Source organism: Ranitomeya variabilis, chromosome 6 (genome assembly GCF_051348905.1).
Source record: "Ranitomeya variabilis isolate aRanVar5 chromosome 6, aRanVar5.hap1, whole genome shotgun sequence".
NCBI lineage: Eukaryota > Metazoa > Chordata > Amphibia > Anura > Dendrobatidae > Ranitomeya > Ranitomeya variabilis.
In genome coordinates this window covers 39,319,725-39,332,414 of record NC_135237.1, presented here as the reverse complement: position 1 = coordinate 39,332,414, position 12,690 = coordinate 39,319,725, and the positions used below count along the sequence as shown (strand labels likewise).

At 45.6% G+C, this 12,690-nt stretch overlaps 1 protein-coding gene across 7 annotated transcripts in view; it reads right to left on the bottom strand.

The window, feature by feature from the left end:
• ADAM22 (ADAM metallopeptidase domain 22) overlaps window positions 1-12,690 on the bottom strand; it is a 329,143-nt gene that overhangs the window by 73,714 nt on the left and 242,739 nt on the right. For all 7 annotated transcript variants that reach the window (XM_077268285.1, XM_077268287.1, XM_077268289.1 and 4 more), the window contains exon 18: window positions 4,093-4,173. In XM_077268285.1, coding sequence (XP_077124400.1) covers window positions 4,093-4,173 — 81 coding nt within the window. The remainder of the gene's footprint in view (window positions 1-4,092; window positions 4,174-12,690) is intronic.

The window sequence follows — 12,690 nt, the reverse complement described above, 5'->3', positions numbered from 1 at the left end:
GGCAGTAAATTTCAGCTTCATCTTGCCCCTGCGATAGGGACATCAAAGTTTTTTCTGCCTGAAGTTCCAAATGAGGTTCCTCATAAAGCAAGCCCAAGGCCAGAAAAAACGCATCCACATTGCGCAACGCAGGATCCCCTGGTGCCAATGCAAAAGCCCAATCTTGAGGGTCGCCGCGGAGCAAGGAAATCACAATCCCAACCTGCTGTGCAGGGTCTCCAGCAGAACGAGATTTCAGGGACAAAAATAACTTACAATTATTTCTAAAATTCTGAAAGCTAGATCTATTCCCTGAGAAGAATTCCGGCAAAGGAATTCTCGGCTCTGATACCGGAGCATGAATAATAAAATCTTGCAAACTTTGTACTTTCGTGGCGAGATTATTCAAACCTGCAGTTACACTCGGTAGATCCATTATAGACAGGTGAACATAGAGCCATTCAAAGATTAGAAGGAGAGAGAAAAAAAAGAAAGACTGCAGCATAGACAGACTGGCAAGTGATCCAATTAAGAGCACACTAACTACTAGAGGAAAAAAAAAAAAAAAAAAAAAAAAAAAATTTTCAGCAGACTTCTTATTTCTCTCCTTTCTCAGCCAAGGATTTTAACCCTTTAGTGGGCCGGTCAAACTGTCATGATCTCCATGGCCAGAGAACTAGCATAAGCCTCAATAGGAACAAGCTCTTGGAAGATGTAACTGTACTGACCATGAACTAAACCTACCGCATCATCTAGAAGTAGCCAGGTAGCATGTCCTACTTTTTATCCCTATATGCCCAGCGCCGGCCGGAGAACTAAATAATGCTAGCAGAGGGAAATATAAGACCTGACTCACCTCTAGAGAAATGCCCAAAAAGGAGACAGAAGCCCCCCACATATATTGGCGGTGATATGAGATGAAACAACAAACGCAGCAGGAAAATAGTTTTAGCAAATTTGAGGTCCGCTTTCTAGATAGCAGAAGACAGAAAGCATACTTTCATGGTCAGTAGAAAACCCTAACAAAACACATCCAGAAATTACTTTAGGACTCTGGCATTAACTCATAATACCAGAGTGGCAATTCCTGATCAACAAGAGCTTTCCAGACACAGTAACGAAACTGCAGCTGTGAACTGGAACCAAAATACAAAAACAAAACATGGACGAATGTCCAACTTATCTAGTAGATGTCTGGGAGCAGGAACAAGCACAGAGAGGCTTCTGATAACATTGTTGACCGGCAAGCATCTAACAGAGAAGCCAGGTTATATAGCGACACCCAGATCTAATCAGAACAGGTGAACAGGGAAGATGATGTCACAAGTTCAATTCCACCAGTAGCCACCGGGGGAGCCCAGAATCCAAATTCACAACAATGATGTGTGCACAGCTTCCTTATACACAGTATGATGGGCCCGCAGCTCCCTTATACACAGTATGATGTGTGCACAGCTCCCTTATACACAGTATGATGGGCCCACAGCTCCCTTATACACAGTATGATGTGTGCACAGCTCCCTTATACACAGTATGATGGACTCCCAGCTTCCTTATACACAGTATGATGGGCTCGCAGCTCCCTTATACACAGTATGAGTGGCCCACAGCTCCCTTATACATAGTATGATTGGCCTGCAGCTCCCGTATACACAGTATGATGGACTCACAGCTCCCTTATACACAGTATGATGGACCCGCAGCTCCCTTATACACAGTATGATGGACTCGCAGCTCCCGTATACACAGTATGATGGGCCTGCAGCTCCCTTATACATAATATGATTGGCCCGCAGCTCCTTTATACACAGTATGATGGGCCCGCAGCTCCTTTATACACAGTATGATGGACCCGCAGCTCCCTTATACACAGTATGATGGGCCCACAGCTCCCTTATACACAGTATGATGGGCCCACAGCTCCCTTATACACAGTATGATGGGCCCGCAGCTCCCTTATACACAGTATGATGGGCCCACAGCTCCCTTATACACAGTATGATGGGCCCACAGCTCCCTTATACACAGTATGATGGGCCCGTAGCTCCCGTATACACAGTATGATTGGCCCACAGCTCCCTGTCATGATTTGGATACCCTGGTCATTTACTCATCCTCCGGCGTATTCACTATTTTGTGGCACTGCTGCAGTGCTGCTGCTCAAACTTGTGAGCGCAGCTTCGGACAGGCCAGAAGTTAGAAGCTATGTCACAAGCGCTCAATGTAAGACTATGAGGTTATGTGCACTTGTTGCGGATTTGTGTGCGGATTTACTGTGTTTTTTGTGCAGATTTCACCTGCGTTTTACTACCTGCAGAATCCTATACAGGAGCAGGTGTAAAATGCTGCGGAATCCTCAAAAAGAATTCACATGCTACGGAAAATACAACGCAGCGTTTCCGCGCAGTATTTTCCGCACCATGGGCACTGCGGATTTGGTTTTCCTTAGGTTTACACTGTAAACCAGATGGAAAACTGCTGCGAATCCGCAGCGGCCAATCCGCACCGTGTGCACATAGCCTGAGAGTGAGAAAGAGGCCAGAACGAGGCTCCCACAGACTCACACTGATTAGTGACCTCTGCGCTGCTCCATGATACACTGGAGCCTCGGACAGGCCACAAACTGCAGGAGACGGAGCCGAGCGGAGACAAAAACAGATGAAAACGCCAGAAGGTGAGTATCAGACAGGGGGCAGGGGACGTGGATTGTCAGCACCGCTCCAGCAATGAAATAAAAAATAATGCTGGAGTGGTGCTGTAAATGTGATGCAGCTCTTGGTTACTGTATGCGGCTCCTTATACTAATACTCATAAAAGACCCAGGTGGTCCGTATCAATAGCCCCCTAACCCCCCATCTCCAGCCTCCCCAGACAGCAAATATTATATGATGGAGTACATATAATATCATAACAAAACATTATAATATTCAGCCCCCAGTGCCCTGTCCCCCTCCCCCACTTCAGACCCCCATGGTCTCACATTAACCCCCCCCAGTACCCTGTCCCATCTCCAGCCCCCACAATACCCCCATCATCTCACATCCACCCCCTCAGTGCCCTGTCCCACCTCACTCACTTTCAGCCCCCACAATACCCCAACGGTCTCACAGTGATACACCTGAATTTAATAAACCTAATAAGTTCCATCCCCAGCACTTGCTGATAAAGTTTGCACTGCGGGCAGGACCAGGGAGTGTAAGTGAAATGCAGGGTGGGCACTAGGACCCAGCGTGCCTGAGCCAATCCCAGCCTGCACAGAGTGAAGAAAAACTGCAGCCAGGAAAAGCTTCATGATCAGGTCAGACGGGCGAAACCATTCACTGCAGGAGGGAGACTGCAGCCGCCACTGTGCTAGCAGCCTGCAGAGTCTCCGTCAGACGGGAGCAGACATTATACTGCTCTGCTCCTATGCTGTGTTCTGCCTCGTCACTGAAGTGGCCCTGGCTCCCGGTGGGCCCCTTCATGTGACATGGCCCCCCCTGCCCCCTCAGTAGCTACGCTACTGAACGATACCCATGCCTAGTAATGGCAGACAGCCCAAGCTGAATTCACGGACCCCAGGGTTTTTGGACACATTTCTTTATGTTATTTATGCCCTAATATTCTCCTGTGTACTATTATATGCAAGGACTTAATAGTTACAAAACTAAATGAAACATTTCCATAAAATTCATTTCAAAAGGAACGTAAAAAGAAAATCATTAAGTCTCCGAACATGCATTTTTCTCCAAGAAAGATAATAACCTATTAAATAAGTCTTGATGGATTGAGCTGTATAGTATCATTTATTAGCGTATGTCGTAAAATTAAAAGAGAAACAGCAGCAGAATTGCTTTTTTTACTGAAATAAAAACTAATATAAATTAAAAGCTAATGTATGTGAGACATAAAATGGTAGCTATCCTGTACAACTCATTACTTAAAAGACAAAGACTAAGATTAAAATAAAAAAAAATGTAAAAAAAGTTAGCCTAGCCATGGTATAAAATAGAAAAAATTTCAAAAATGTATCAGAACTTTCTTGAGAGCGGCACTTATGTTTTGGAAATTAAAACAATAAAAAAGGAATACAGAAAGAAAACTTGTTGAATGTGAAGAATTCTGTGTTGTTACCTGGCTTGAATTTCCTGTACACATTTCGGGTATATCACAGTCGTTCACAGCATCCCGACAAAACAGTCCTTTTTGAATAAACTTCAAGAAATATTGGGCGGTGCATAAGTTAAAGGTTCACATGTAATAACTGTATAATATTCATCAATCATATTTGTTAACAGTCTTTATTGAGTTTAAAGGGAATGGTTTTATGCAAGCACCTACCAAAGCAAGTGGTCTTGGGCTGGGGCTTAAAGGGTTATTCTCGTCTTCTATCTTCAGGAGCACACCACTCCCCTGCCTGCTGCCTTCCTGCTTGCCGGGGGAGCAGTGCGCTCCTGATGATTGACAGTTTGGTTAAACAGCATGGCTGAGCCGCCTATCCGAACTGCGCTCTCTACTACGATGCCTGCAGAGGAGGCATCTGAAGAGAGCTGGGGCCCTGAAGCTGGCTGGATCCAGTGATCAGGCAAGCATCAGAGAAGCGCTTGCAAGCTCTGTAACAAAGAGCTTGTAAGCTCGGGGCTCCTTGCCTAGGAAACTGGCAACTGGTGATACCCTGAAGGGGTGGTCAGTGCCTATGCCGATAAACTATAAATTAAATTTTTTTCTCCATTTCCAAGAACGTATTGGATTTTTATAGTTGATAAGAGGTAAATTATAAAGTTGCTTGATTTTACAAGCTCTTTGCAATTTTACCCATTTATGATCGTAATAAAACCCCTTTAATTGGTCTGATTTTGTTTTTGGTAAGTATGAATATGAGGATTACTGTAGGATGGGAAACTTGATTATCTGTAGGATATTTTGCCTTGGTAAGAAATGCTAGATCGGTGGGGATCCAACCTCTGTTGCCCCCATCTAACCATGTGAATGATAGAAGCTATGATTTAGTGCTGCATCCAGCTCACTCTTTTGAAAAGCAAAGCAACAAAGAATTGGAGTTCCATACAAAATTATAAAATATCAATCTCTTTTATTACAAAAAATGTTAAAAACCGTAATAGAATAGATACAAAAAAGAAGCAGGAAGACCCTAGTAACAAAACATCCTAGTCACAGGCACGAAGCTGTACATTCATAATATCACCATGGTATTTAATAAAAAGCACAACCAATAGCACACAGTAGTATGGTGTACGCCAGTATATAACTGGTTTATATACACATATAGTATGAACCACCATACAGAAAAAGTTTGATGCTAGTTTCCATATAACCAAGTGTTATCCATATAGGAAGGAAACAGAGACAATTACAGTGCGTATCGGGTGTAAAGTACCTTACCCATGGTGAAGTGATCAGTGCCTGGGACCCTGGATACCCTGTTATGACCCCAATGGCGAGGGTCTCAGAGGAACGTGGAAGTCTGCAGAATACAAAAATCCAGCTCATAGGGCAGTGGTAACTGGGTTGACCATATATCTACTCCTAACGCCAACACTAGAAGTAGCCGGGGATCATTCCTACGTTGATTCTAGATGACACGCGCCAGCCGGAGAATCTAGCTACCCCTAGTAGAGGAAAACAAAGACCTTTCTTGCCTCCAGAGAAGGGGACCCCAAAGCTGGATAGAAGCCCCCCACAAATAATGACGGTGAGGTAAGAGGAAATGACAAACACAGAAATGAACCAGGTTTAGCACAGAGAGGCCCGCTTACTGATAGCAGAATAAAGAAAGGTAACTTATATGGTCAACAAAAACCCTATCAAAATCCACACTGGAAATTCAAGAACCCCCGAACCGTCTAACGGTCCGGGGGGAGAACACCAGCCCCCTAGAGCTTCCAGCAAAGGTCAGGATATAGATTTGGAACAAGCTGGACAAAAATACAAAACCAAAACAAATAGCAAAAAGCAAAAGGCAGACTTAGCTGATATAACTGGAACCAGGATCAGTAGACAAGAGCACAGCAGACTAGCTCTGATAACTACGTTGCCAGGCATTGAACTGAAGGTCCAGGGAGCTTATATAGCAACACCCCTAACTAACGACCCAGGTGCGGATAAAAGGAAAGACAGAAAAACCAGAGTCAAAAAACTAGTAACCACTAGAGGGAGCAAAAAGCAAATTCACAACAGTACCCCCCCCTTAGTGAGGGGTCACCGAACCCTCACCACGACCACCAGGGCGATCAGGATGAGCGGCATGAAAGGCACGAACTAAATCGGCCGCATGAACATCAGAGGCGACCACCCAGGAATTATCCTCCTGACCATAGCCCTTCCACTTGACCAGGTACTGAAGCCTCCGCCTGGAGAGGCGAGAATCCAAGATCTTCTCCACCACGTACTCCAACTCGCCCTCAACCAACACCGGAGCAGGAGGCTCAGCAGAAGGAACTACAGGCACAATGTACCGCCGCAACAAGGACCTATGAAATACATTGTGAATAGCAAACGACACAGGAAGATCCAGACGAAAAGATACAGGATTAAGGATTTCCAATATCTTGTAAGGCCCAATAAAACGAGGTTTAAATTTGGGAGAGGAGACCTTCATAGGAACAAAGCGGGAAGAAAGCCACACCAAATCCCCAACGCGTAGTCGGGGACCCACACCGCGGCGGCGGTTGGCAAAGCGCTGAGCCTTCTCCTGTGACAACTTCAAGTTGTCCACCACATGATTCCAGATCTGCTGCAACCTATCCACCACAGAATCCACCCCAGGACAGTCAGAAGGCTCCACATGACCCGAAGAAAAGCGAGGATGGAAACCAGAGTTGCAGAAAAAAGGCGAAACCAAGGTGGCGGAACTAGCCCGATTATTAAGGGCAAACTCAGCCAACGGCAAGAATGTCACCCAATCGTCCTGATCAGCAGAGACAAAACACCTCAAATAAGCCTCCAAAGTCTGATTGGTTCGCTCCGTCTGTCCATTAGTCTGAGGATGGAAAGCAGACGAAAACGACAAATCAATGCCCATCCTACTACAAAAGGATCGCCAGAACCTGGAAACGAACTGGGATCCTCTGTCTGACACAATATTCTCAGGGATGCCGTGCAAACGAACCACGTTCTGGAAAAACACAGGAACCAGATCGGAAGAGGAAGGCAGCTTAGGCAAAGGAACCAAATGGACCATCTTGGAGAAGCGATCACATATCACCCAGATAACGGACATGCCCTGAGATAGCGGAAGATCAGAAATGAAATCCATGGAGATATGTGTCCAAGGTCTCTTCGGGACAGGCAAGGGCAAGAGCAAACCGCTGGCACGAGAACAGCAAGGCTTAGCTCGAGCACAAGTCCCACAGGACTGCACAAATGACCGCACATCTCTTGACAAGGAAGGCCACCAAAAGGACCTGGCCACCAGATCTCTGGTGCCAAAAATTCCCGGGTGACCTGCCAACACCGAGGAATGAACCTCGGAAATGACTCTGCTGGTCCACTTATCCGGAACAAACAGTCTGTCAGGTGGACAAGACTCAGGCCTATCAGCCTGAAATCTCTGCAACACACGTCGCAGATCCGGAGAAATAGCTGACAAGATAACTCCATCTTTAAGAATACCAACAGGATCAGCGACTCCAGGAGCATCAGGCACAAAGCTCCTAGAAAGAGCATCGGCCTTCACATTCTTTGAACCTGGTAAATACGAGACAACAAAATCAAAGCGGGAGAAAAACAATGACCAGCGGGCCTGTCTCGGATTAAGGCGTTTAGCAGACTCGAGATACATCAGATTTTTGTGATCAGTCAAGACCACCACACGATGCTTAGCACCCTCGAGCCAATGACGCCACTCCTCAAATGCCCATTTCATGGCCAACAACTCCCGATTGCCCACATCATAATTTCGCTCGGCAGGCGAAAACTTCCTAGAGAAAAAGGCACAAGGTTTCATAACAGAGCAACCAGGGCCTCTCTGCGACAAAACGGCCCCTGCCCCAATCTCCGAAGCATCCACCTCAACCTGAAAGGGAAGTGAGACGTCAGGCTGGCACAAAACAGGCGCCGAAGTAAACCGGCGTTTCAACTCCTGGAAAGCCTCCACGGCAGCAGGAGCCCAGTTAGCTACATCGGAGCCCTTCTTGGTCATATCCGTCAAAGGTTTCACAATGCTAGAAAAATTAGCGATAAAACGACGGTAGAAGTTAGCGAAGCCCAAGAACTTCTGAAGACTCTTAACTGACGAGGGTTGAGTCCAATCAAGAATAGCTTGGACCTTGACTGGGTCCATCTCCACAGCAGAAGGGGAAAAAATGAACCCCAAAAAGGGAACCTTCTGTACACCAAAGAGACACTTTGAGCCCTTGACAAACAAAGAATTTTCACGCAAAATTTTAAAGACCAACCTGACCTGCTCCACATGCGAATCCCAATTATCAGAAAAAAACAAAATATCATCCAGATAAACAATCAAAAATTTATCCAGATACTTCCGGAAAATGTCATGCATAAAGGACTGAAAAACTGAAGGCGCATTGGAGAGCCCAAAAGGCATCACCAAGTACTCAAAATGACCTTCGGGCGTATTGAATGCGGTTTTCCATTCATCACCTTGCTTAATGCGCACAAGGTTGTACGCACCACGAAGGTCTATCTTGGTGAACCACTTGGCACCCTTAATCCGGGCAAACAAGTCAGACAACAGCGGTAAAGGATACTGAAATTTGACAGTGATCTTATTTAAAGGGAACCTGTCACCACGTTTTTGGAAGATGGGATAAAAATAGCGTTAAATAGGGGCAGAGGTGGGCGTTACATTAGTGTGTGTGTTATGCGTTTATTACCCACCTAAGTTGCCGAAATAACTTTGCAAAGTCTCCGTTTTCGCCTGTCAATCAGGCTGGTCAGGTCGCATGGGCGTTGTCTTCCCCCAGATTTGGCGTAGTTTTCCGTTGGTGGCGTAGTGGTGTGCGCATGCCCAAAGTCCGGAATCCTCTTCCAGGGGATTTAAAATAGCGCGGTGTTCGTTATTGCATTGGTGATCGGTGGGCGCGGCCATCTTCCTTTGGCCGCGCGTGTGCAGAAGCGGCGCTCTGCTGGCCGCGGCTTCAGGAAAATGGCCGCCGCGATATCCATCTGCGCACGCGCGGCATCCCGCGGCCATTTTCCTGAAGCCGCGGCCAGCAGAGCGCCGCTTCTGCGCACGCGCGGCCAAAGGAAGATGGCCGCGCCCACCGATCACCAATGCAATAACGAACACCGCGCTATTTTAAATCCCCTGGAAGAGGATTCCGGACTTTGGGCATGCGCACACCACTACGCCACCAACGGAAAACTACGCCAAATCTGGGTGAAGACAACGCCCATGTGACCTGACCAGCCTGATTGACAGGCGAAAACGGAGACTTTGCAAAGTTATTTCGGCAACTTAGGTGGGTAATAAACGCATAACACACACACTAATGTAACGCCCACCTCTGCCCCTATTTAACGCTATTTTTATCCCATCTTCCAAAAACGTGGTGACAGGTTCCCTTTAAAAGCCGATAATCAATACAAGGTCTCAAAGATCCGTCCTTTTTTGCCACAAAAAAGAATCCCGCACCAAGAGGGGAAGAAGACGGACGAATATGTCCTTTTTCCAGAGACTCCTTGATATATGAACGCATAGCGGTATGTTCAGGTACCGACAGATTAAACAGTCTTCCCTTAGGAAATTTACTGCCTGGGATCAAATCTATAGCACAGTCACAGTCCCTATGAGGAGGCAGTGCACTGGACTCAGACTCACTGAAGACATCCTGATAATCAGACAAATACTCCGGAACTTCCGAAGGCGTAGAAGAAGCAATAGACACCGGCAGGGAATCCCCATGAATACCACGACAGCCCCAACTTGAGACTGACATAGCCTTCCAGTCCAGGACTGGATTATGGGTCTGTAACCATGGCAGCCCTAAAACGACCAAATCATGCATTTTATGTAAAACCAGGAAACGTATCACCTCGCGGTGTTCAGGAGTCATGCACATGGTAACCTGTGTCCAATACTGCGGTTTATTTGCTGCCAATGGTGTAGCATCAATACCCCTAAGAGGAATAGGATTTTCTAATGGTTCAAGAGTAAATCCACAGCGCTTAGCAAATGACAGATCCATAAGACTCAGGGCAGCACCTGAATCTACAAACGCCATGACAGGATAAGATGACAGTGAGCAAATCAAAGTTACAGACAGAATAAATTTAGGTTGCAAATTACCAACGGTGACAGGACTAACAACCTTAGCTATACGTTTAGAGCATGCTGAGATAACATGTGTAGAATCACCACAGTAGTAGCACAAGCCATTCCGGCGTCTATGAATTTTCCGCTCATTTCTAGTCAGGGTTCTATCACATTGCATTAAATCAGGTGTCTGTTCAGACAACACCATGAGGGAATTTGCGGTTTTTCTATCACATTGCACCGAATTAGGTGTCTGTTCAGACAACACCATGAGGGAATTTGCGGTTTTGCGCTCCCGCAACCGCCGGTCAATTTGAATAGCCAGTGCCATAGTATCATTCAGACCTGTGGGAATGGGAAAACCCACCATAACATTCTTAATGGCTTCAGAAAGGCCATTTCTAAAATTAGCGGCCAATGCACACTCGTTCCAATGTGTCAGCACGGACCATTTCCGAAATTTTTGGCAATACACTTCAGCCTCGTCCTGCCCCTGAGACATAGACAGCAAGGCCTTTTCTGCCTGAATCTCAAGATTGGGTTCCTCATAAAGTAAACCGAGCGCCAGAAAAAACGCATCAAGATCAGCCAATGCCGGATCTCCTGGCGCCAGCGAAAAAGCCCAATCCTGAGGGTCGCCCCGTAAGAACGAAATAACAATCTTTACTTGCTGAGCAGAATCTCCTGAACAGGGTCTCAGGGACAAAAACAATTTACAATTATTCACGAAATTCCTAAACTTAAACCTGTCTCCGGAAAACAGTTCAGGAATCGGTATTTTAGGTTCTGACCTAGGATTTCTGATAACATAGTCTTGTATGCCCTGCACACGAGTAGCCAGCTGGTCCACACTTGTAATCAAGGTCTGGACATTCATGTCTGCAGCAAGCATAGCCACTCTGAGGTAAAGGGGAAGGAGAAAAAAAAAACTCAGAATCTTCTTTCTTATAATCCCTCTTCTGCAATGCATTAAACATTTAATACTGGCCTGGCAAACTGTTATGACCCCAATGGCGAGGGTCTCAGAGGAACGTGGAAGTCTGCAGAATACAAAAATCCAGCTCATAGGGCAGTGGTAACTGGGTTGACCATATATCTACTCCTAACGCCAACACTAGAAGTAGCCGGGGATCATTCCTACGTTGATTCTAGATGACACGCGCCAGCCGGAGAATCTAGCTACCCCTAGTAGAGGAAAACAAAGACCTTTCTTGCCTCCAGAGAAGGAGACCCCAAAGCTGGATAGAAGCCCCCCACAAATAATGACGGTGAGGTAAGAGGAAATGACAAACACAGAAATGAACCAGGTTTAGCACAGAGAGGCCCGCTTACTGATAGCAGAATAAAGAAAGGTAACTTATATGGTCAACAAAAACCCTATCAAAATCCACACTGGAAATTCAAGAACCCCCGAACCGTCTAACGGTCCGGGGGGAGAACACCAGCCCCCTAGAGCTTCCAGCAAAGGTCAGGATATAGATTTGGAACAAGCTGGACAAAAATACAAAACCAAAACAAATAGCAAAAAGCAAAAGGCAGACTTAGCTGATATAACTGGAACCAGGATCAGTAGACAAGAGCACAGCAGACTAGCTCTGATAACTACGTTGCCAGGCATTGAACTGAAGGTCCAGGGAGCTTATATAGCAACACCCCTAACTAACGACCCAGGTGCGGATAAAAGGAAAGACAGAAAAACCAGAGTCAAAAAACTAGTAACCACTAGAGGGAGCAAAAAGCAAATTCACAACAATACCCCCTAACGCGCGTTTCGCGTGGCTTTTTCAAAGAGGGAAACTAGCATCAAACTTTTTCTGTATGGTGGTTCATACTATATGTGTTTATAAACCAGTTATATACTGGCGTACACCATACTACTGTGTGCTATTGGTTGTGCTTTATATTACCGTAAAAACCATGGTGATATTATGAATGTACAGCTTCGTGCCTGTGACTAGGATGTTTTGTTACTAGGGTCTTCCTGCTTCTTTTTTGTATCTATTCTATTACGGTTTTTAACATTTTTTGTAATAAAAGAGATTGAGATTTTATAATTTTGTATGGAACTCCAATTCTTTGTTGCTTTGATTATTCGGAGTATACTTTACTGTCCTTATATTTACATGGGTAGAGTTATATCTACATATGGTTCACGTGGGATCCAAGTTATCTCTGTTGGTGTGTTTTCATCACTCTTTTGGCAGCGCTCCTGGCCACCCGCTGTGCAGGGAACTGCATCCGACACCAGTAATGGGCTATGCTGCAGTTCCTCTGCACAGCGGTACAATCCTTTAATTCTCAGGATCATACTCCTAGAGGTTGGACCCTGCAGATCCCAAATGATGGCAAGTGGATTTCCACTTCAAAAGTAAAATTAAAATTTTTGCACAAGTTCGTTACAGTGCCAGTTTGACCACCATTTATTTTTTAAAGCAAACTCGAACGACACATTTTTTTCTAATTTCACCATTTACTGTACAAGTGAGTGCACTTAT